This window comes from Mus caroli, chromosome 19 (assembly GCF_900094665.2).
Source record: "Mus caroli chromosome 19, CAROLI_EIJ_v1.1, whole genome shotgun sequence".
NCBI classification, from domain to species: domain Eukaryota; kingdom Metazoa; phylum Chordata; class Mammalia; order Rodentia; family Muridae; genus Mus; species Mus caroli.
The window spans coordinates 3,959,035-3,983,681 of NC_034588.1; the positions used below are offsets into that span (position 1 = coordinate 3,959,035).

The 24,647-nt window shown below is 49.0% G+C and overlaps 1 protein-coding gene across 16 annotated transcripts in view; it reads right to left on the reverse strand.

The window, feature by feature from the left end:
• Mark2 (microtubule affinity regulating kinase 2) overlaps nt 1–24,647 on the reverse strand; it is a 66,919-nt gene that overhangs the window by 4,808 nt on the left and 37,464 nt on the right. For 4 of the 16 annotated variants that reach the window (XM_021152042.2, XM_021152036.2, XM_021152040.2 and 1 more), the window contains exons 1-16: nt 15,890–16,146; nt 10,393–10,572; nt 10,107–10,160; nt 7,156–7,204; nt 6,824–6,889; nt 6,644–6,714; nt 6,375–6,431; nt 5,512–5,748; nt 4,663–4,782; nt 4,455–4,554; nt 4,260–4,372; nt 3,239–3,371; nt 2,836–3,008; nt 2,528–2,625; nt 1,586–1,747; nt 789–1,046 (exon numbers count right to left, since the gene is read on the reverse strand). In XM_021152042.2, the coding sequence (XP_021007701.1) occupies nt 789–1,046; nt 1,586–1,747; nt 2,528–2,625; nt 2,836–3,008; nt 3,239–3,371; nt 4,260–4,372; nt 4,455–4,554; nt 4,663–4,782; nt 5,512–5,748; nt 6,375–6,431; nt 6,644–6,714; nt 6,824–6,889; nt 7,156–7,204; nt 10,107–10,160; nt 10,393–10,572; nt 15,890–15,973 (1,955 nt within the window). In that variant the 5' untranslated portion in view covers nt 15,974–16,146. Of the gene's footprint in view, nt 1–788; nt 1,047–1,585; nt 1,748–2,527; nt 2,626–2,835; nt 3,009–3,238; nt 3,372–4,259; nt 4,373–4,454; nt 4,555–4,662; nt 4,783–5,511; nt 5,749–6,374; nt 6,432–6,643; nt 6,715–6,823; nt 6,890–7,155; nt 7,205–10,106; nt 10,161–10,392; nt 10,573–11,717; nt 12,263–14,804; nt 15,231–15,889; nt 16,147–17,749; nt 17,828–24,647 lie in introns of those variants that run through there. The other 12 variants (XM_021152046.2, XM_021152045.2, XM_021152039.2 and 9 more) reach the window with 7 other exon arrangements.

Consider the following 24,647-nt stretch of genomic DNA (forward strand, 5'->3'; position numbering starts at 1 on the left):
GAGCCGCTCAGCGAGCCTAGAGTCCTGCTTGAGCTCTGTTCGCCCTGCAGCCTCCCCCATGACTTGTGGCTTGGATCCGTAAAGGGATGAGCAGCAGGTGAGTAGGTCTGCTCTCAAAGACCCCACCTGGCTCTCAGCAGTGTAGACTGCAGGGTACAAAGGGGAACAAAGTACCCCAGGAGATCCCAAGCCACCTTAAACCACTCCTCTTTACGATGAGGGCTCAGGCATGAGAGGCTCATGAAGAGATTCCCCACCTGGGTCTAGGCCAGGAAGGCACGGGAACCCTGGAGCTGCACGAGAGGCCACTGCAGCCCTCAGCAGCCAGTTTATTTGTGGGCTTTGCCCTGGGAAACCCTGGGGCAGAAGAATATAGTTAGAGCCAGACATTATCTACCTGTGGGAGGGCAAACAGGGGAAGGAGGTCAAAGGGGGCAAGAATAGACTAGGAAAATCTTGTCAACCCAGCCTGGCTCATGCCTCATGACTTTGCAGCTGCGTCACCAAATATAAGTTTCCATGGGAACCCAGGAGAGAAGAGGGGGCTTTTATTTTAGCATCTGAGTTCACACTCCCCTAGAGAGGAGGCGGCATCGCCCATCTGCTTGGGGCCATCGAATGAGGGGTGCCTGAGAAGAGCTGGGGAAAGGCCTAAGAGGATGAGTCTAGGTGCCTGAGATGTTGAAAACAACTCTATTTTTCAGTCCTGCTGAGGCCCCAATCCCAGCTCTGTTATCTCCATCCCAACCACCATGCAAGTGGGAAGGTCTGCTCCCAGCCCCTCTCACCTGCGGACAAACTTGGAGGTGAACTTGCTGAAGATGCTGCCAGAGGCCCCCCGCCGGCCCTGGCTATGGCCAGAGGGAGACGCTGGGGTCACACCGTAGGGTAGATTCTGCTGGTCCCGCACCTGTCGGAGCTGCCCAGCATGGAAGGTGCTTCGACTGGACACACCTCGTGGGAAATTAGTTCGGTCTGGGGCTCCACTACTGCTGCTGATGTTGTGGGCGGAGGGGGAGGCGACAGGGACGCGCTGGGGGGCTGTGCTATGGAGAGAGATAGGGGCAAAGCGTATGTAAGGAACAGGGAGGCACCAGCACTAAGCACACCAGTCCCGGGGACGGGGACGGGGAGCGCTAGGGCAGGAAGCAGCCATCACAGAGGACACAGACGGAAGGGACTGACCACTGAGGACAGTAGTGAGATGGTGCAGGGAGGGAGGGAGGGGAGACAGGAGGACCCATGTATGCAAGCAGTACAGGCTGGATAGAGCTGGCCCTGGACCTACAAGGAGACAATGAGAATAACTGTCTATCCCTAAGGAAAGCTAAGGAGGTACCGAGCTCTCTGGCTTTTTGCCTTCCACCTGGAGCTCCAGGACAGCTTCCTGCACCCCTGCTGAGGACTGAGGAAAAGGCCTTACTATCACATTATCTGTGTCCTAGGATCATGGGGGTATAAACAGAGCTATTTTCTTGTAGCTAAGCTGACAAAAACGAGGCAGTACCTCCAGGTGAGAAGAGACTGCAGGGCAGGGGTGGGACAGGCCAGGGGACATGTGCATCAGCTACCCCAGCACACTTGCCTGGGCCGAGGCACCTCACAGTTACTGTCCGTGGGGGGCAACCCAGAGGCCTTGTTGGGGTGTACGGAGGCAGACATGGATTTCTGGTGCTGGCGGGGCCGGGCCGCAGAGACTGCGGCAGAAGCAGAAGCCGTGGAGGCCCGGGACCCTGGCATGGTTAGGCTAGGAGACAAAAGCAGCGAGAGGCCCGGGTTATGGGGAGACAGAGCGCCTGGGTTAGGAAGCAGGGCAGGGCCAGAGAGAGTCAGAGCTGGAGCCTCGCAGATGCAGGTCAGGCCCTGAGAGCAGCTCCGGGCAGGGAGAGCTAAGGAAAAGCCATTGTAAGTAGAGGGCTCTGTGAGTGAGCAACCAGCTAGGCCAGAGCCTGGGAAAAGAAAACCCAAAATGAGGAAAAGCTGACAGGAGGTCACTGTGTCCTGGCCACACTGGTCTCCTAGAAAATGTGAGAACAAGGATTCTTCCCTCTGTACAAAGGACAGGATGTTACTAAGAAGAAACTTTCATTAAGCTCAAAAGAGGTGGAGCCAGATTGTAACATACCAAGCAAGGTGGCAAGCAAGGTGGGGAACTTTGCTTCTGAGGCCACAATGAAGCCCTCAGCAGGGAGACCCTCAGATGAGTACTCTGGGCTCTGTCCTGAGCTGGGGTCCCAAACACAAAGCCATGTACCTAGACAGATGAGCAACTCTAGACTTAGCCATGATCAAGAACCAGAAAGTTTAACGCGCTGCTCACTGGTACCCTATGCTTGGCAACGTCAAGGATAAGAGGACAGGAGGGATGGCATGGAGAAGGGAGGGAAGGTGGATGGCTAGACTGAACAGAGCCAGGACAGGACTCCAGGGACACTGCTCTGGAGAGGCACATGATGCTACTGACAGGGATCACTGCCCACTGTGTGATGTGGCCCCCAAGAGCATGGTAAGCAGTCCAGATACTCACCTGTCTTTACCATTCTGGATAGAGGCCTGGCCAAGGCTGGCCCTGTCCAAAAGTGGGGAGTTCCTGCTTCGGTTTGTGCTGGTGGAAAGGACGCTGTTCTGTGGGAAATGGAGGGCAAGTACTGTGTCACAGGAACCAGTGTTGTCCAGTCAGACTCTTCCCCAGGACCACTGGATGCCCTTGTCCCAAGTTGCTCTGTAGCCCACTTTCTACAGTAAGCTCAGGTACAGCCAAAGGCCAGGCTTCAGCAAGGAAGATCAGTGGACAGGAGGGAGGCCAGGGCTAGAGGGTAGTAGCTCATGGCTTACTGTGGAGGGGGTAGGAGTGGTCTTCTTCCTGTCCAGGCCAGGCAGAGGGCTGGCAGGCACTTTGGCGGTGCTGCTGGCTTTCCGCCCTGTCTCTTCCTCAGGCCGCTTATTTTCTGCGTTGTTACTCTGAGTCTTCTTAGAGTAGGAATTCGAGGTGGGAATGGCAGGGACGGCTATGGGGCGATGTAAAATGGGTAAGACTAAAGGTCTCCTGCAGACCCACTGTGTGTTTGGCATTTTCTTGCATCATAGCTCCATTTCATATGTAAATGGAGGGAAATTATTAACCTGTCCATGGCCATGCTATTACGAAGGAGCTAAACCAGAAATGAAGCGTAGCCAAAGAACCTGTAAGGGTTCAAGATAAAGGTGTCCCTGACTTGAGATTCCCAAGAGCACATACCCTGGTCACTGGAGCGTCGTTGCTTGGGGTTGGCAGAGACGCTGCGCTGAACCTTGTGGGATGGAGATGGGGCACTGCTGTTGGTTAGATCAGCTGAAGGCCGGGGCTTCAAAGTGATGGTATCACCTTCCAACTGCAAGAACGGGAAACATGGCTTCAAAGGCGAGTGTGAGTCCTGAGGAGACCTCCAGATGGGCACACTTGCACGCCTCCCCTGCCCTTCCAGAGAAGCTCACATTAAGCTTCATCTTACAAGACTAGTAGAGACAGATGCTCCTGCTCACACATGCTCTGACAAAGACAGACAGACAGACAGACCACGCCAGAAAGCTGGTTATTTCCCCAGAGAGGATGAATTCATGCCTTCCTACCCAAAGATGCATATAGGCCAAAAAGAATACACACTCAGACTAAGAGACTCATCCCTTCCCACAGAGAAACCAGGGCTTAAACCAGGTACCACGGAGATATCTCTAAAACAGGTTGAAGTGGTAACTAAGAGAGACGCTGCCACCACCAGGTTAGGAGGCTGTGAATGTAAATAGGCACTTAGAACCCACACTGGCAAAAGAATAATCATAACGCTACCAGATCCATAGCCAAGACAGACCTGTGGCACAAAGAAACGTTTATATTTAGATACAAGTCCAAATAAGAGGCAATACACTAGGGAAGCTTCCTGTAAATCAGATACACACAGAAACCCAGAGATGGACAGTTTCAGACAGACAGAGAGACAAAGGGGATTGGGTCCAACACAGAACTTCCAGCCAGACCACCTTAGCCCTTTCTGATCAATACAATGAGCTCAACTCACCCTTTAGAGCCCAAGCCCAACCTTTCTCCTGACTCCTGCTCATCCACTGAGGGCCTTATCCACCATGGCTGAGGCCTCACGTTAATTAAGCAGAGGGTATATGTATTTATGACACTGGGCTTCTGCCCTCACCGGGGGGCTAAAGACTAAGTGCCACCCACAGTACAGGTGGCAGGTCAGGGCATAAGAACAGGAAACACGCACCTCAGAGCTCTTGTAGCCAAGGAGCAGATAGGTAGCCATCACTTCGTTGTACCTCTGGCCTACCAGCGAGTCCTGGATCTCTTCCCGTGTGTAACCCATTGACACCATCAACTCTGGTGGTTGGGGGAGGGGAGGAGAGTTAAGGCTGGTCTCCATGTGTGGGCAGGCTCTAGCTCCCAGCCAGCATGGCCTCACCTGTCCGCCGGGGGTCCTTGTAGTCTGGGAGAGGTTCCACATAAGGCTTTAGCTCATCATCCTCATGCCCCACGTTCATCCACCGATCTTTCATAATTTGCTAGGAAACAGAGGGAAGGGCAAGGTGCAAAGGGGGAGGAAACTCAGCATGGGGGTCTCCATGGGAACCTCAGGATTTTTTTTGCCAACTGGATTCTAGGCTGCTTACCTCTAAAGTGCCTCTCTTACTAGGATTAAGTATGAGAAATTTCTTAAGCAGATTTTCACAGTCCGTGGACATGTAGAACGGAATACGGTATTTCCCCCTCAGAACCCGTTCCCGTAGCTCCTGTGGTTAGAAAGGGAGTAAGTCTTACTCAAGATCCAGATAAGCAGACACTGGAAAACAGAATTCAGATCACAAATGAGGCAGCAAAGCCTTACGTGCCAGTCATGGGCCTTGTGGACACAGATTATCTTCCAAGACAGGATTGAGACTCTTAATGCCTATGTGTGAAACACCCTCTTTTCTTTTTTCTTGGTTTTTTCGAGACAGGGTTTCTCTGTGTAGCCCTGGCTGTTCTGGAACTCACTTTGTAGACCAGGCTGGCCTCAAACTCAAGAGATTCACCTGCTTCCCAAGTGCTGGGATTAAAGGCGTGTGCCACCACGCCCGTCTAACACCCTTTTTTCTAAAGAAAAATTGCACTTATTCATTTTGTGGATGGGATGTGTATGTGCCACAGAGTGAGTGGGGGTCAAAGGACACCCTGCAGGAGGTTGGGTTGTCTCCCTCTGCTGTGTGGGTCCTGGGCATCAAGTTGTATCCACTAAGCTACCTTGTCAGCCTCCTTTTGTTGGTTTTTGAGATATCTCCGAGTCTTCCTGCCCTGGCCTGCTGGGATTGGCCACCATTTCTAGCATGCAAGATTATTTAACTGCATTTTTCTTGGCGGGTCTTTCTCTCAAGTTCTTGCTTGAGAAAAAAGTGGACAAGTGAAGCTGAGAGGGCAGAGATAAGACCAGAGGCTGAAAGGAAATGACAAATAAAATGATCGAAGCCTGCATTTCACTGCACCTTGAGGTTCTGTCCATCAAAAGGCAGGGATCCGCTGACCAGTGTATAGAGGATGACTCCCAGGCTCCAGACGTCGACCTCAGGACCATCATACTTTTTGCCCTGGAAAAGTTCTGGGGCAGCATAAGGAGGACTGCCACAGAAAGTATCCAGCTTGTTCCCAAAGGTGAATTCGTTGCTAAAGCCAAAGTCTGCAATCTTGATGTTCATATCAGCATCCAGGAGCAGGTTTTCTGCCTGGGAGGGAAGATGGTAAGCATCAGAGCACCAGGTAGAGAACCCTAAGACCCTGGCGCAGGCAGGATGGAGAGGAATGGGAGAGCCACCAGAAAGTCATCTCTAGTTTCAAGCTGTCTCCACTTCCAGGGCAGCGTCAGTCAGCACAGATAGGCTGGACAGGAGGAAGGCTCAAAGCTGGAATGTGTAGGTCTGGGGATCCTGGGAGCTATGTAAAGCTTCAGAGTAGGCCTATGTCTCGTGGTCATGCTTGCAAGTTCTTTCAGCAATGAGCTGACTTATAGGTAGTGCAAATATGAGTGCCTTGCTAACAGAGATAACATGCATATGTGTCTGGAGAACAGTGTAATATTAGAGTCACAGTCACACTCTTTCCCAGGTCAGCTACCAGGCTGCCAAAAGGACCAGGAAAGCCTGGAGTATTCTTGTCACACCTGAGAGCTGACAAGGATAAAGCATGTGTGCTTGCTAGTGCTATGGTGGGAGCCATTCCTAAATACTTCCAGGTCATCTCAAGTAAGTAAGTAAGTAAGTAAGTAAGTAAGTAAGTAAACAAATATCAATGTCTGGAATTTCTGGACCCCGCAGACTCACAGGAAGACATAGGGATTATGAACACACCTCACCTTTAGATCTCGATGAACAATAAACTTCTGGTGACAGTACTGCACAGCAGACACTATCTAAAAGGAAGGAAGAAGGGTTAGCCTGGCGTCTGAAAGTGAAACACAGGGGCTGGCAGAACTGTTGCTGATGACCTATTTTGAAGTTATCATGTAAACAAGCAGAGGATGAAGTACCCTCTTCTAAGGCCAACTGCTCAGGCGGTTCCTCGCCTGTGCCAGATCCCCAAAGGGAAAGCTGGGCCTTCAGCTCAGAGTAGAGACACACTCACCTGGCGAAATTTGGCTCGAGCTTCTTTTTCTTTCATCCTGCCATGGGCCACTAGGTAATCAAACACCTCTCCTGTGAGAGAGGAGCCGGTGGAGTGCAGTGAGTGGGGTGGGTGGGGGCAGGAGCAGGGAGGGGAGATGAACATGGGAGCCGAGCAAGGCAGTGAGGGTGTCAGACCTACCGCCACTAGCATACTCCATGACCAGGTACAGAGTCTTCTCAGTCTCGATCACTTCAAATAACTTAACTGCAAGAGAAGGGCTGTGTTGGGACTCGGGAGGCACACACTCTGTGTCCAGACTTGCTAAGGACCTCTCGAATCATCCAAATTCCTTACGGCAGCTCACAATGCCAAGATGTAGCTCAACTGTGAGCTGAGCCTTCAGAAGCAGTCTGACACCCTCCAGGACAGAATCCACAAGGCAATGTGCTATGGAGAAGGATGGCTGTGTGGATGCAGGCCTGTGGAGCCTCCATGAGGGGGAGGAAGAAAGGGACGGCAATGCTTCTCACCTATGTTGGGATGATTCAAAACCTTCATTATTCTTACTTCTCGGAACAGCTGGAAGAGAAGACACATGGGTTCATTTTGTGCCTGCCTATAGACTTTAGGTCCCTTTAGAGTCCAAGTGGGGGTCGGTCCCTTTCTCTCTCTCTCTCTCTCTCTCTCTCTCTCTCTCTCTCTCTCTCAAACAGATCTTCCTCTTAAAGAAACCAAGCTGAAACCCATGGAGAGAGGGAAGGAGAGCAGAGAGGGGTGAAGGAAGGAGCAGAGCTAGCTCACTCACTAGCTTATTGCTCAGACCTTGCCCTCTTCTACACCCATGCAAACCTAGCCTCAGAACAGCAGTCCGGTGCCTCTGCAGAGGAGAAGGGGCCTGAGGCTTTGATTTTCAGCACTGAGCTCCTCTGCCAGCTCAGAGTCCAAACCGTGGAACAGGCCTGGTGACCAGAGAGGTGCTCCACAGGGATACTGTGTCCTCTTTTGACATCAAGATGTCAGAGGGCCTACACTGGGGATAGGCCTTTCTTTCCTGAGTCTCTGAGGTAGTAACAGAAGAAACCACCCACACCTATATATAGCTGATGCCAATTTTAATCAAACCCACTCCCACACACTCATGTTCCCTTTGTAAAACAAAATCAGGGGCTCCAAACCATCCATTTCCATACTGAGAGATGACAGAGATGAACCTCTTCCCTGCAGGCAACAGACAACTGAAGGAGGGTTCTCAAACTTCCCAGGCTTCAGCACTCATACAAGGAACAGAACTGGTTGGTTGGTTTGTGGGGACGTGGTTTGTCTGGGGCCCTAATTCAGGATGTAGTTTATAGAATAGTTTAAAAATGGCTTCCCCTGGGCTGGAAAGATGGCTCAGCGGTTAAGAGCACTGACTGCTCTTCCAAAGGTCCTGAATTCAAATCCCAGCAACCACTTGGTGGCTCACAACCACCCGTAATGAGATCTGACGCCCTCTTCTGGAGTGTCTGAAGACAGCTACAGTGTACTCACATGTAATAAATAATTAAATAAATAAACCATTAAAAAAAAAATTTTGGCTTCCCCCCCTTTAATATTGTCCCAGAGCTTTGGTTGACTGCAACAAGAAACTTGATCCAACCTCCCCACTTCATCAGAGCCCACCCAGGCTTTTCTTGCTCCTCTTTCACCTAACAGTATGCTGGAAAAAAAAAAAAAAAAAAAAAAAAAAAAAGCAAAGGTCTTGGCCACCATCTCAGAGTGACCAATGGGGAGACAGACCTGAGATGGTACTCAGAGCCAGTAGTCACTTTCCCATATCTAACATATCCATTTGGTATGGGAAAGCCTAAGCCTAGAGCGGCCAATGTCTTTAAAAACTCCAGTGTTAAGTAAGGAACACTGCTAAGAAGAAATGTAAGCAGAGTTAACTGGTCTGAACTGGTTTTACTAACAAAGTATGTTAGGGTTTTTTAAATGGCTTTATTTCTGCATCTTGGGGATGGAAGCAGGAGGAACAGGCGTTAAAGGATATCTTTAGCTACGTGGTGAGCTCAAAGAGTAGTCTGGGTATATAATATCCTGTTTCAAAAAAGAAAACAAAAACAAAAAAACAGAACCCCTCTATTTGTCTGGCACAATCAATCAGAAAGAAGTGGGGAGAAAAAAAGAGGTAGGGAATGAGATGGCTTGGTTGTCAATGGAAATGAACAGAGTAAGCAACAACGAACAGTAAGCCGCAATGCTCCGAGGCCTGGAGGGCTGGAGCCAGTGTAGCAGGGACATGCGTCCTCCTTTTCTCCACAAGCTCTGATAACAATCTGGTGATGATCGCAGTGCTTCTGTTCTAACAAAAACCCTTCAGGGACAATACAATTTGTAAACACCTTAAATCTAGCTGTTAGCATGCCAATGAAGCCACTTTATCAATTCTGATTCCGGGAGCAGTACCCTCTCTAACAGTCTCTGGCTCCTACCCTTTTTCCTATCATTGTGGCTATTTACCTGGTTATGTCCCTCTAATTTAGCCACTGTAATATGCTCATGAAAAAACTTGCTTGGCCCTAAGAACCAGATCTTAGAAAAAGTGAGCAGGGGTTAGATACAGTAGAAAGACAAAAGGAAATCTCATTAGCCTGGGTAGCACTCCATACCCACCCCCCTGCCCCGTCTCCTAAACGCCGTCAACCCAGGATGATGAGGGCACAGTGCTTCCAGTACTGCAAGTTACCCCTTCTTTCCTCATGCACACGTTTCTTTGGCACAGGGGTTATGTTTCTATTGGGGGTTCTCCTACAACCCAAGGAAGACCTCAGTCAACAAGGGAAGAAAAGTTCAACTTTACCTAGCTAAAGCTGCTTACTCACAAAATGAGTATTCCGCAAGAAAGCCTAGAAATCGGGGATAAAGCAGAGTGCCTCTATTTAATCTGTGCACCTTGACATACACAGGCTTAGAACTCAAGTCTTCCAAGGTCCTCTCTTAAATGGAGCCTGCAAAGGTCCAGGGGTAGGCTCTGCTTCCTTATCCTGAACTTCTAGGGCCACTCCACTGATCACTCAGTGTCTGGGTCTGCAGATACCTCTAGCAATGCTATAGATGTGTTTCTGCAGAGACCTGGACACAGGCCAGGAGATAACATGATCAGGAAGTAGGTCAGACCAGACCAAGTAGCTGGAAGACTTCACAAGAGCCCTTGCTTGTGGCCAGGAGGCCTACTGGATAGAATTACCACAGGGAACCCAACCAGAACCACAGGGAAAGGGCAGAAGTTTTTTGGGTGTTTGTTTTTCAAGTCAGGGTTTCTCTGTGTAGCCCTGGCTGTCCTGGAACTCACTCTGTAGACCAGGCTGGCCTCAAACTCTGAGATACTCCCGTCTCTTATACCACCACCACCTGGCTTGAAGGGACTGTTGAGTCTTAAGGAAGCGATTTTGTGGGGTTGTCCTTAGGAAGGGACGGGAGACACAGGGTGGGGACTCACTTTCTGTAGGCTGGAGGAGTTCAGCTGGGTCTTGTCGATGATCTTCACAGCTACCTGAACAGGAAACAAAAAGCCCAAGATCACTTTCTTGAGCAGACTGAACCAGGCCTTAGTGCTACTTTCTCCATCACATTTTCTACTCCTTTACATGCTTGGCCCTAGTATAGCTATCAGATCTCACTTCTGCAGATAAACAAGAGGCTAACTGTAGGAACAGTCTCAACACTGCCTGCTGGGAGTGTCAACAGCTAGGAGCTGCTACCATGGCCCCAACCCCAGTGCTCACCTCTTTCCCCGTCAGGATGTGCCGGGCCAACTTCACCTTGGCAAAGTTACCCTTGCCAATGGTCTTAAGGAGCCGGTAGTTGCCAATATGGGGCTGCTCGTCAGCAGAGGTGGCTGAGTTGCGGCCCCGCAGCATGTTGGACTTACTGCTGGGCTTGGAATCAAGGTGTCCCAAGGTGGGCTGCAGGGTGGAAACAGACACGCCTTTACAGGCTGCCCCTCTAGTTCTGTCTATCACTAACCCTCCACTCTGAAGAAACGGCAAGAGTCTGGGTGCAGGGGCAGACTCCAAAGCAGACTGGCAGGAAATACAAGGAATCATAAGGCAGGGGAAGAAGACAGAGAAGGGAAGGCATCACAGCCAGTTTTCACTGCAAAGGCACATAGCATAAGGTTCAGGGCTAAGATCCTGTACACACCAGTGCTCAGGACCAGAGCTATCTCTCATCAGCACCACCAACCACTATTAGCCCCCAGTAGTAACCTAGTGGAGTCTCTGCCCTCATCATAGCTGGGAGACCTTGTCTCTGACTGCCCTGCTCACACTACAAGAATGCTGGCTCTCAGTTGCAGGAACACATGGTCTAACCACTACAAAGTTCTCATCCCCCAGGTCTTAGCATCAACATCTACTATTTATTCTTTACATTTGTTTATTGATGTGTCCAGTGAGATTGGAAACCCACGGAGACAGTCTATAATATTCTTTATTCACTGACACATCACATCGCACACCTGACAGTACTCAGAGAATCACTGTCCAACGAATAAATACAACAACTGGTCTGTGTAGTGCAGCAAGTAGCCTGCCCTGCTCTGCTCTCCTTTCTGTATTCAATGGTGCAAATGAGCTGAGAAGCCGCAATAGTTACATACAAAGTGCATAGTTTCAATGAAAATACGTATGAAGACGTTCCTGTGCACCAATGGTCACTGAATTGAGAATGGTCATAATTCTCCATGCTAAAAGGGGAAACAAATCAACAATCAACCGATGGATGTGACAACACAGTGGAATGAGAACTGATTGCTCCAAAGAATCCTAAAGGGACAAAGCAGCTGGCCACAAAGGACCATCTTCTTTGACTGTATAGAATATACAAAGCTAGAGAGGCAGGTGCAGAGTCACAGTTATCTAGAGGGACATTTGAGGTGACAGGTAAAGAGCATGGCATTTCTTTGGGGATAACGAAAATGTTTTGAAAGCAAACAACACAAAATGTAATAAAAGCCACTCATCTGTACTTGGAATGGGTGAATTATACTCCAGTGTCAAGGGGAATTACCACCCCCCCACCCCTCACCCCGCTTTGAATCCTGATTCACCTCTCAGAACGCCTGAGCACACTGCCAAGTTGGTTCCACAGCCTGAGCCACAACCAGGCAGAGCCACCTTGGAGTCTTCAGGGAGACAGTGAGGAGGGCAGCAGAGTGACTGGAGATTACGGGCACACTTTCTTCCCTCAGATCCCTTCAGACTCAAAGGGAAGCCTTCAGCAGCCACAGAGAAAAGGCATGACTTCAACACAGGGAACTGCCTGAAGTTCCTTGGCAAGAAGTGTGTGGGCTTTACAAAATGCCCTTTTCTCTAAAGTGTCAATCCAGGGCCTCTGTGCAGCAGCTGTGTGCTAGTTTTCCTGATTTGCTAACTCAGACCCCAGAAGCCCTTGCTCATGGCCAGCCGTGAAGGTCCCCCTTGGCCACTATGTACAGACCTAGAGAGGCAGGTGCAGAGTCACAGTTATCTAGAGGGAATGCCATCTCTGCTACAATTCCTCAAGTCCCACTGTTGTCAATCTGTAGCTATCCACAGCAGAGGCTGGACAAGGAGATCAAGAATCTGCTTCAGAAACCGTCTCCAAGGAGCCCTGTGACTCATACTTGGAAAAAAAAAGGCAGTTCTATCTGCAGCTATTTCTAAATGATACTTTGAGACCATCCACAGGTCTCAGAAGCCTAGCTTTTAATGTCTCCTCTTCTTAGCCCCATACCCCCCACCCCAAACTGCTATTCAGTGCTCCCCCTGCCCTCAGGGCACCAACAACTGGAAACCTCCCCTCTGTCTCAGCTGCTAAGTGGGCGCATTCCTTGGCAATTTTCTTTTTTGTGGTGCTGGAGATTAAACCTGAGATCTCTCATATATTAGGCAAGTGCTCTACCAATCTAACACCAGACCCTTTCCTTAACAACTTAAAAAAAAATTATGTGTATGTGTGAGTGCCTAAGTTTATGTCCTGTCTGTGTGGATAATCCCCCTGAGGTCAGAAGAGGTAGGTGGCTCCTCTGGAGCTACAGTTGTGGCAGTTATAAAGCAGCATGTCATCTGAGGTCCACTCCAATAGCAAGGCGGCTCTTAGCCACTGAGCCGCTGCTCTACCCCTTGGTAACCTTTACTGTAAGTTCCTGTGACATCCCTTGCCCAAGGGCAGAAACCAAGGACAGCAGGAACTTGGTAGGGCTGAAGCCCAAGAACCTAAAATTCTCACACTAAATAAACATAACAAGCTTGGATCCTGTGCCGCTCCGGGAAGCACAAGCTAGAAAGCTCCAGCCAGGTTTCCCCTGGGCTCACTGTTACACCTCAGGCAGTAGCATATCAGCCTGCCGAGTGCTTGCTTCCTTATGGGTTAGGATGAGCAGTGTAGACACAAACTCCCAGAGTTCAGATCCTAACTGCTACTCAGCTCAGGTTAACGTTCTTGCTATCGACTTCTTCCTGAAAAAGGAGAGAGCATTCTACCCCAAGATGACCTGTGCTGGCGTTCATGCTGGGGGCTGTCTAGCATACAGAGGAAGGTTCCAGCCCTAGCTCCTCACTTTAGTTTCCTTATCTGTAAAGTGGCAATAAAACATTTCCTACCTTTCACTGGCAAATGAGAGAACATTTGTCAACTGTTTTATCCTATGTTAAATAAAGAGCAACCATCAGGCAGCCTAAGTCAGAGAAAGGCTGACCTAGGCTGTAAAATGGTTTTTGTTTTTTAAGCAACTATTATGTCTCCAAATGCTACTCTTAAGTCCTCCTGTCGGTAACCTTTTGGACTTAAGCTGAGTCTGCTAAGCCAAATATAGTCTCACAGAAATGTTTAGGGGTGACAAGGGTTCAAACTAAGGCCCCTGCTAATCTCCAGGCCTGGTGAAATGCAATCAGAGCTGTTTGTTGACTATCACAGGCTTTCTTAAGAAGAAAGGAGAGGTGCCAGGCACCCAGGTAGGACACCTGTGAGAAAGGCTGGTCCCCAGCACAGAGGAGAAAGGGCTCTTCATTAGGACCCAAGGAAGTAAGCCAGCTCTGGTGTCTGCTCCATGGTTCTCTGTTCCAGTCAACAAACCCCTCTTCAGATCTGAGCTCTCAGGACTTAACCCAGTATTTCTCTGACACCACTATTTCTTCATTACACAAGATACTTTCTAGCAGAGAAATGGGGACAGGGTGAGAGAGAACCCATTGGGAAGAGCATGGAAAGATGGTAGAAAGTAAAACTGTGCAGGCACTGCTTCTTGAACCAAGGACCCAAGTAAGGTAACTCCCACCCTCTCCTGCTGCTGCTCTGGGGTAAGATAAGAGTGGGGTGGCCATTATGGAGAGACTAGCTGTTCTTCTGGACCACAAAGCAAGATCTGGCTAAGTGCTGCTCCCCTCCCCATACTCAGTCTCCCTGTCTACAGCAGGATGTACACCGCCAGAGATATGACCCATATTATACCCTAGCCTCCTCAGTAAAAGAAACCCCTGTGGCTCTCAAGCCATCTTCATAGTTTCTAAGTAGACCTAATCTAGAACAACAGTCAAAAGCGCTCTGGGGTTAGTGATGGACAGACGTCAGAATCTTCCACCTACTGGACCCACAGAGACTTTCAGACTGGAAGCTTATGGTGCCAGAAGATAGCCTCCACCCCAGAGGTCAGCACTGACTCGGTAAGGCAGGGTCCCCTGCCCTAATACTGGCGGCTGCCATCAACTATTCTCCTCTTGAAAAGCCATGCTCTGGGGGCTCACCCAGGGCCAGCCCTCCAGTGTACCATGGCTTCCTCAGACTGGGAAGGGCTAGACTAGTGCTGGGGATGGGGGTGGGGGAGCAAGCACTTCCTGGCCAAACAGAGAGTAAGTAAGCTTAAGGGAGGTGGAGGAGTAAAGAAAGGGCCCTTTGGGCTCTTGTCCTAGGTCCCAACTGGACTCCCACTATGATACCCCTTTTTTTATAGCCTGTTTCCTTGCCTCTGGCTGGTGAGGCCAAAGATCTTTTGGTATCTGCCTGTTTCCCTTTTCTCCTTCATAGCTAATGTCTCTTCGACATCCAGATGCCCTTCCAGAGAACCTGACTGCCTGGTGCCAGTACCCAACTCCACTTAGCAATTCTTCCAAGATTTTGTTCAAAGGATAGCCCCAGGGGCAAAATGGGGAAAACATACCCAGCCGGAGAAGGGGACAAGGACTACCAGCGACTTCCATTCAGCAGAACCTGTCAGGCAGCGAGGGCAAAGTACAGAGACGGGGATGAGCCAGGCCCAGGGCGGGGGCTGCCGGCTCAGCCAGCCACCCTTACTCAGCCGGCACAGGCCAGGCGACACCTTCCACCACCTCCTCAGTAAAAAGCGTAGCAGCCAGGCAGAGCAGTTCCCGCCTGAGAACCTAGACCGTGTCGCAACCGAAACCACCACTAACAGAAAGAGAGAGACTGGGTTTGGCAGAGAGAGCTACAGGGACAAAGCCTATGGCTTGGTAAGGCTGAGTGGTCAGAAAGAGTGCACAGTCCAGGATGGTACATCAGAAGTTAGTTGGGAGGAAAGGAGCAGGAAGAGATGGGCGAGCAGGAAGGGAGACCTAGGGCGGGTTTAAAACAACTTCCTTCTCCCTTCCCCCTCCCTCCGTCCCCGGAAGTGGGTTGCCCCACCCTCCCCAAGGTGCTCTGCGGGTAACAGCAGCTGGAGAGAGTGAAGAGCAGACTTCAGACTGGGCTGTCCTAAAAGCCCTTATCTCACCTGCTACAACAAGCGAGAGAGACCTGGGTAGGGGCAGATCAACAAGGCCTCTAACAAGGTGCAGACCGTGTGACTCAGATGCGCTAACTCGGAAGGACAACCAACAAACCTTGCCCAGTATCAATGCAGTTTGGGTGCAAGCAGACCCCAGTAATCTCAGTGGCAACTTGACCTCCTATTTCCTCCAACTCAGGACTCAACCTGAGAAAATGCACGCTGCACTAAGACAAACATTTCAGTTCAACTTCAGGAGGGCTGGGAACATGTGAAATCCCTTGAGGGTGGATAGGCTCAAAAAAAGGCTTACATATGACAGAGAATGAAAGTCTTCTCCCTAACTTCTGCACAAAGGCTGAAACAATCTAAATGTCCCCCCTTCTTTCTAGTCCTGCTTCTGCAGATCTGTCCTTAAGGTCCCCTGTTCACCTTAAGCACCAAACAACAAAATTGCTATGATCGATCTGCACTTGGGTGACATTGGAGCGAATTTCTCATTCCTGCCATTGCCAGCTCACCCGTGTCACACCTGCAGCCTCTTTGCTGCTCTCTGCAGCACTCCAGGCTAGGGTCTTTCTTGTTAACAGTTCTGTAAACCTCATCTTGGTTATCCATTGACTCTTCTGGGAACATCCAAGGTTTCCTCTTTGTCCTCCTGGCACCTAAGCATACCTCCGAGAGACCATGCCACTCAGGAGAGTAGAAATGTCTACCATACAGCCAGTGTCTGTAGCCAGAGTTTGGCTACTTTGTAGGTTCTTCTTTCTTCCTCCCTTCTCCATGCCTTTTCTTCCACTCTTTCAATCCCCTAACACTAGATAGGAGAAAAAAGGACAGAGAAAGGAAAGAGATCCCTGAATAAAGTCAAGTCAAGGGGCAGAAGGTGGGCAATGTTACTTTTAGAGTACTTCCTGCTAGGGATGCCTTAGGGGCATCAGTTTGCCAGCAATCTAACTTCTTGTTTCTTCTTTGTACCCAACTACTTAGCAAACTGCAAAAACCAGAACCACCAACAACAACTAACCAATCAACCAACAACCCGCTCACCCCACCCATGTCACCTACCTCTTGGAGCCCTAGCATTTATATCCCTCTAAATAAAGTCCCAGAATTCCAAATATCAAAAAATCACAGAAACTATCTGCAGCTGGCAAAAATCACACCCCTGCTAGAGCACGAGGCAAATCATACTCAGCTGCTGTGGACAGACTGAAGCAGGCCCATTACCTCCCCACTAGAATTAAAACGAAAACATACACCCCCCCAACCACCCCCCACATTATTTTATTTATTTTTATCTTTTATTTTTTTGGTTTTTTTGAGACAGGGTTTCTCTGTGTAGCCCTGGCTGTCCTGGAACTCACTCTGTAGACCAGGCTGGCCTGGAACTCAGAAATCCACCTGCCTCTGCCTCCCCAGTGCTGGGATTAAAGATGTGTGCCACCACTGCCCAGCTTGAAAAACATATTCTTATATTTCTTTTTTTGTTGTTGTTTTGTTTTGTTTTTTCAAGACAGGGTTTCTCTGTATAGCCCTGGCTGTCCTGGAACTCACTCTGTAGACCAGGCTGGCCTGGAACTCAGAAATCCACCTGCCTCTGCCTCCCCAGTGCTGGGATTAAAGATGTGTGCCACCACTGCCCAGCTTGAAAAACATATTCTTATATTTCTTTTTTTGTTGTTGTTTTGTTTTGTTTTTTCAAGACAGGGTTTCTCTGTATAGCCCTGGCTGTCCTGGAACTCACTTTGTAGACCAGGCTGGCCTTGAACTCAGAAATCCGCCTGCCTCTGCCTCCCAAGTGCTGGGATTAAAGGTGTGTGTCACCACACCCGGCCATATTTGTATGTTTTTAAAAAGAAATCAAAATTCTAAAGTTGTCTCTATAAGCCTCCTTTTCCATCAAGAAACTGCTACAGATTACAAAACATGCCCAGGGTTCCCCAACCTCTCAGTGCAGAGTTGGGGGTAGAGTCCAAGGGCATTTGCCTTTCTTACTACAGCAGCACCCACTGTTCAAGTCAGGCCCCTTTCCCCATCTTGCCCAAACCTTTCTTGATGGAGATTTGGTCTCACCCCCCCCCCAGCCCCCACAGGCGAAACCAACCCCATCTGGGAGGCTCAGGGACTGACCAGAGGTAAGGACTGCCGGAGGGTGCTGTCCTGGAGCACCCCTTCTCTCACCCTCCCCAGTAGGTCCTGGTCTCAGGAAAGAAAGTAGGATAGATCCTGGACTCAAGCTTGCCCTATCCTTTCCAGCCACTGGCAGACTCCTAAGTCAGGGCGATAGCAAACAGCTTCATTTTCCCAATTTGCTTTGCAATGTGGCAGAATTGGTGTGGGAAACTGGAGTTTTGTCACCTGAAGTACCAAGCACTGACCTTCTAAGAGAGAAGCTCTGAAGAAATGGGATAGGACTCAGATGAAGTTATGGGGCTAGAACAAGTTCACAGGCTTAACTGTCGTTCTCAACTGCCAATAGTCCATATACCAGGAGCATTCTGGGTAGTAGAGAACATAAAAACTGTGCTCTGTACTTCCTTGTAGGAAGCTCTCCCCTCAAATTCCTTGAGATATGTTAACTTGGAGAACACCTCCATTCCCCTATCATTCTGTTGTAACAAGTCTTCAAAGAGCTGCTTGCTTTCTTCAGCTACGGTAGATGCCTACTTGACTGTGAGTACCAGCAGACCACGCAACTGAAGCTATCAATGTGGTTTACTCATCCACAGTTTCTGTGCTACAACCCTCATCCCACAGCAGAGAGAACAGCAGGAGACCTAGCAGTGAGAGATGCCTGCAGGTCACAAAGCCTCATAGCAGCGGTCAGAGCCTGCCTGGGAAGAGTAGGCAGCATGAAGTGAGCTGAGAGCCTCTTCACCCCTTTCATGCCTGATAGCCATAACGACCAATAATCCTCAGCCTCTAGTCTTCAGGGTCACTAGAGATAATAGACTCCTCTCAGTGCACTAGGAATTCTACTGTGCACCCAGAGCACACACAAGTTTCTAGTCCCATCTCATCCCTGAATCTGTTCATTTGTCTCGTGGGCTACTGGTACTCAGAAAGCCATTATAAAACATCAACCCATCTGCAAAAGTCCACTGAGCTTGGGCACCTGTCTTCTTGAATCAAAGTGAGAAGGTACCTAGACTGTGCCCAACTGTATATTAACAAGTGGCACGAGAACAGGCAGGGCTCAGGAGCAAGCCAAATCTCTGCTACTGACTAGGCTGACCATGCCAAAGCTGGGTTACGGTGAGTCTTCTAAATTGGAACCTAAAGAAGGATGCCCTTTTCACAGGCTCGAGAGAATATCCACGCTTGTCACAGTACCGGGTTTTCAGTAATGCCTTGGTAATGTTTTCTTTTCTTTTCTTTTCTTTTTTCTTTTCTTTTTGGTTTTTCAAGACAGGGTTTCTCTGTGTAGTCCTGTCTGTCCTGGAACTCACTCTGTAGACCAGGCTGGCCTCGAACTCAGAAATCCACCTGCCTCTGCCTTCCAAGTACTGGGATTAAAGGCGTGCGCCACCACTGCTCAGCTCTTGGTAATGTTTTTGGTTATCTCTTTTTACTTCTGCTTCCCACTCATAGGAAGTAGATGGGTATTACCAGTGCTGCTGGACTACAGGGGCTTCCTCTTAGGTCACCCCCTTTTCTTTGTTTCTGATATATTCTCTGGACTCTGGGCTTCCATGACTAGTTCTACTGCTGTGTAGAGAACTATCATCTTCAAGAACTTGACTGCAAATATCACTGTAGCTGAGCTGATTCTCACTACCCTTGAATTCCTTCTAGAACAAGGAAAAGTCAAATCCCTGCTATAGCAACACTATTAGGCAGAAGACTAAAAGAAGCCACTTTCCAAGAGGCATTTAAGAGAGAGGGCAGCCACGCTGCTGCCCACTGTATAGTGCAAAGGAAAATTAAGGTGATCCCACCAGGGCACTTCCCTTCGTGTGAGTGCCTTAACCCCTTCCTTCCAGAGACAGTCAAGCAGCCAACATACCAGTACCACATGGTGCCAAGGGCTGGGGAAAGCTCACATTGCCAGCCTTGCACTCCATTTGGCTCCTCCTATACCAGTGGGTTACTGTAACCATGGAGACCAGTGAGTTCCTCCATATCACAGGAGAGCCAGGCTTTGGAGGATGGGGGTGGGAGTGAAGCAGGAGGCAGCCAGCTACAGAAAGGCTTGACTCACTTGACAGGGAACCCTGGAAGTAGATGGGTATTACCAGTGCAGCTGGAGTGCAGGGGCTTCCTTTTAGGCTCACCCCCTTTTCTTTGAATAGAGGTTTGTTTCTGATATATTCTCTGGACACTAGGCTTCCATGACCAGTTCTACTGCTGAGTAGTGGGAGACTGCCACTGAAGTCTGACTTGCAGTGGGATTTACTTTGGCTGTCTCATAGGTAACACAGATGTACACATACTACAGGGAAGGAAGGGCTCCATTTAGTATCCCGTACTCTCCTTCAGGCAATCCAGGAAGGAAGTTCTGCTCCCTGTTAATCTCAAAGTTGGATACCTTTATAGCTAGGAGCCATTCCCTTCTCTGGACTCCAAGAGCACGTGACTTATATCATCTCTTTTTGTGTCCCCAATATCTTAATTCCCTTCAAACTCTGCAAACTCAGATGGTGTCTTGCTCACCTTCATGTGAGCAATAGTGCCCACACCTAACTAGTTCATGTCAAAGTACTTGAGAAAAGAATATGCAGTTTTGCTGGGAGTGGTGGCGCACGCCTTTAATCCCAGCACTCAGGAGGCAGAGGCAGGCAGATTTCTGAGTTCGAGGCCAGCCTGGTCTACAAAGTGAGTTCCAGGACAGACAGGGCTACACAGAGAAACCCTGTCTGGAAAAACCAAAAAAAAAAAAAGAATATGCCCTCCCCTGATGACAAGGGAAGAGGTGGGAAGGTCAAAACTTCTTACCACAAAAGCCATTTCCTCCTTTTCAAAACATTTGGTTAATTTAGTGTCTATCACAAGGAGGGATTTTGGTTTATCTTATTTGTAGCCCAGAATGCTTAGCACAGTTTTCAGTAAAATACTAAATAAATGTGCAGGGTGAAGAAGAAAATGTGAATGTGTTGGGGGCTGGAGAAATGACCTGGCAGTTAAGAGTACTAGTCCGGTGGTGACAGCTAACACCTTTAATCACTCAGGAAGCAAGACAGGCAATCTCTGGTCTGAATTCCAAGACAGCCAGAGCTACATGGAGAAACCTTGTCTCAGTGACTGGTGGAAAGAGAAACACTTGCTGCTCTTGCAGAGGACACAGGTTTGGTTCTCAGCACCCACATCAGGTTGCCCACTGCCTGCCACTCCAGTTTGGGGGAATCTCATGTCCTCTTCTGACCTTTTAGGGCACCTGCATACATATATGGTGCACATATAGATATGTAGAGACACACAGCTAGAACTAAATAATAATTTTTTTTTTTTAAGGCAGACAAGTGTGGTGGCATGTCTTTAATACCCTAAGCTACATTTGGCATTCAGGGTCACCAAGCAGGACTATATAAGACCCTCTCTCAAAAAGGAGGAGGAAGAGAGGGTGGGGGTTGGGGGCAAAGAAAGAGAGGAGACATGTTGGGAGTGAACAGGAATGTAACTCTTGTTAGAAAGCTTGCTCAGAGTATCCAAAGCCCTGGATGACACTCGAAGCACAGCATAAAACTGGACACAGTGTCATATTCCTTAGCACTAGGGAGGCGTAAGTGGGAGCATCAAAATCTCAAGGTTTTCCTCCACTACATAGAAAGTTCAAGACCAGCCTGGACTAGATGAGACCTTATCTCAGAGACAAAGAAAGAAAAGATGTTGGGGAGTTGTGTGTAGTAATATTCACTTGTAATCACATCATCCAGAGGCAGGAGGACTGCCATGAGTTCCAGGCTACCTTGGTTACTGTGAATTCTAGGTAGCCAAATTTTACCTATCAAGAGCTTGTCCTAAGAACAACAAAACAGCAAAAACCCAGTGAGGTGGTGTAGTGGCTCAGAGGGTCAGAGTGTTTGGTATCCCAGCTCTGACTATCTAAACACCATCTTCCAGAACCCATGTGGAAGCCAGGCATGATGGTGTGCATCTATATTCCCAACATCCCTATAGAGAGATGTGTGACAGAGACAGGAAAACAGCCAGGGAGGCTTATGGGCTAGCTAGCCTGCTGTCTGCCATAGGAGAAACAATAAAGTGCTTGTCTAGCATACAAAAAGGCCATGGGTTCAATACCAGCACTGTAAAAACTGGATTGCAGACAACTATAATCCTCAGAAAGTGGAAGTAGGACTCCGAGTTCAAGGTAATTTCCTGTAGACAGAGCAAGTTCAAGGTCAACCTACAATATCTGACTCAAAAAAGGGCAAGAGTTGGGATGTCTTCAGATCACGTTCCCAGCTTACAGCCAAGTGGGCTCTTGCCCACCAGTCACTAATAGAAACTGGAGATCATAGACAGCTAGGGATCAGCAAGGTGGCACATCCCATCTGCTTGCTTCTTGGCTCCCTGTTTCCTCAAAGGGGGAATCTCCTGTCTCTCCTGGCAATCAGGCCTCCCACTTTAGACAGCTCTTCTCTCTGCCTTCCTACATTCAGTCCCTCCTGGTTTGCTAGGAAAACAGCATGTGTTGCAAAGAATGAAATTCAATGTGAACTATTTCAAAAAGCTCCTGACCAGGGAAGTGACAATTACTGCATAAAGACTGCAGGAGACATTCGTATCTGCTACATTTACTGCTTGAACTGGGGCTCTGGTTGGTTACAGGCCCTGTCAACCTTAGGATGCTTCCAAATTGCTCTGTCCCACTACACAGAGCTGCGTTCCCACCCTGCCCCTCCCCAGAATACCTCCTTCTACAGTGAGGCACGCATGAACTAAACACAGCGGCTACGGCGGCAGGGAGCTCAGTGACTCACCCAGCACACCATCTCCTCCCAGGATCTCCCGGCTCCTCCTGGGGCTTTGCCAAAGCAAAGCAACAAAGAAGCATGAGATTTAAAATAAAATAAAATAAAATAAAAACCAAAAAACTACCTCAGCATTTACGCAACAGTCTTTCTACCTGATATGGACTTAACCCTTTGCTCTGACTTGCCTAATGTGGCATCCTTATGGAGGTTGCCTAGGAGGACAGCCAGCCCTAGGCCAGGAAGCAGGCTTCCAGGTCTTACCCAATTCCAGAAGCTGCTGGAAAGTGCTGAACAAAAATCATGTCTCTTTCCCACTTCACCTTTTCCTACAAGAATAAAAACTACTGCCTCCTACCCCTGCAAGTTCACAGAGGGAGCTGAAGAAGCAAGACAGAGGAAAACCACCAGGCCCATTCACTGCCCCACAAGTTACTGTGGCCAGAGGTCAGCCAGAGGAGAAGGTTTCAGAAACCGCCCAGGGCTGTCACTAATCTGGCCTCACAATTGCCTCCATCAGACCAGACTTTCCACAGTGTGACTACTCCCTTAAAGTGACTGTTAACCAGTTAACCAGTTGCTCTTTCCAGAAGCCAGGCTTGCTTGCCCTAATAGGCAGAGGTGCTACATGCCCATCTTCTGTAGACAGCCAACTAGAATGGGAGAAAACCTGAGCCATGGAAGGGGGTCTGTCACACCACAGAGTAAATCCACTGCACTGGCTATCCTGGGCACACCTGCGACTCAGGACCATCACAGTCCAGTACAGCTTTCAGCAAGCACCCTGTGAAGAAGAGGGGGTATCCTTTCATTTTTATTGTTTGGCATCTGGGACTTTATATGTATGCTAGCTTCTGGGACTAACTAAAGAAAACAGTCAGGCAGGCATAATGGGCTACAGTGTGTTCCTCCATAAATTCCCCACTCGTCCTAAGTTCCCTTCTAGGAGCTGGGGTGGGGTTTGAGATGAGCTCAGTGGTGTACTGGCTCTACCATGAGCCTAATGATGGGCCCCTGTCCAGCAGTGCTAAAGTTCCCTCTGAGAAACCCTTACCAATGGTAGCTATTCTCTTAGGACCCCACTGATGGGCCACTGCTCTATGGGCACCATATACACAGTACCTTAATCTTCTAAATCTTGGTGACAGTGTGACACAGAGGACTTGAATAAGGATCCTTCAAAACCTCTTGGCATGGCTGGGGCTTGCAGTGAAATAGGAGAGACTGACTGAGGAGACAGGAATCCAGATAGAAACCAGCATTTTTAATGTCTGCTGCCTCACAGAAGAGAAGATCTATTGCAAGAGGAACAGGGAAGAAAATGTCCAACTAGAGGGAGGGAAGTGAGCCTCTGACAGTGTCTTGACACATTTGGGGCCAATATTCTTTAGAGCTGGCTTCCCTATAGCATAACCAAAGCAAGGGGGATGTGTCTATCTGCCATCCTGGACTGAAGGTAGACACTGCTGTACCCTAAGTAGCCACGGTTAAAACAGGTATCTTAGGCAGGCTGGCTGTCAGCAGTTAGGTGAAGACTGGAAAGTTGAAGCCTCCCAGTAAGACTCAGGCCCTCAACTTCCCACTCTAGACCTAGAATCAGAGGGGTGGGCAACTATTCAGTTACTGACAGTAATGGCCATTTTGCTTCCAGAGAGGCCCTAGCCCCAAGTCCTTTCAGCCAGGGGTTATGGTGTACAACGCAGATCACAGTCATCTTTTACTACGTGTGTCTTTTCAGAGTCCCAGGAAGACAATATGACTATTTCAGCTTCCAAGAGAAGTGAATGATGCAGGGAAGAGCCAATCCAGCCAGGTGGCAGCAATCTAGCTCTGGGCTTCCTGGGCCTGCAGGGCGACCCTTGTATGTGTGCTGGGGAGAAATGGGTCCCTTTTGGGTCTTGTTAGATGGACTGTTACACAGACTGAGAGGATGCTGGTCTATTCTCAAGGAGGCAGGCAGCCAAGCCTGGAGCTACCCACCTCTGAATTTATTGAAGACAGGGAAGAAAAGAACCCCAAGAGAGGAATGTGAATGCCATATTCTAAAAGGAAGTTCTAACCGGCAATGAGCATGGAAAACTTACCTGGAATTACAATCAAGCTGGGCACAAGAGTACTACTGTCCCCGTCCTATTCCTCTACCTAGTCCATGCTACTCATCAAAGACAAAGAGTCTGGCAGGAATAAAGAAGCTGCTAAACACAAGTCTTAAAAAAACGGTAAAATCAGCAGTGGTGGTGCACGCCTTTAATCCTAGTACTTGGGAGGCAGAGGCAGGTGGATTTCTGAGTTTGAGGCCAGCCTGGTCTACAGAGTGAGTTCCAGGACAGCCAGGGCTACACAGAAACCCTTATCTCAAAAA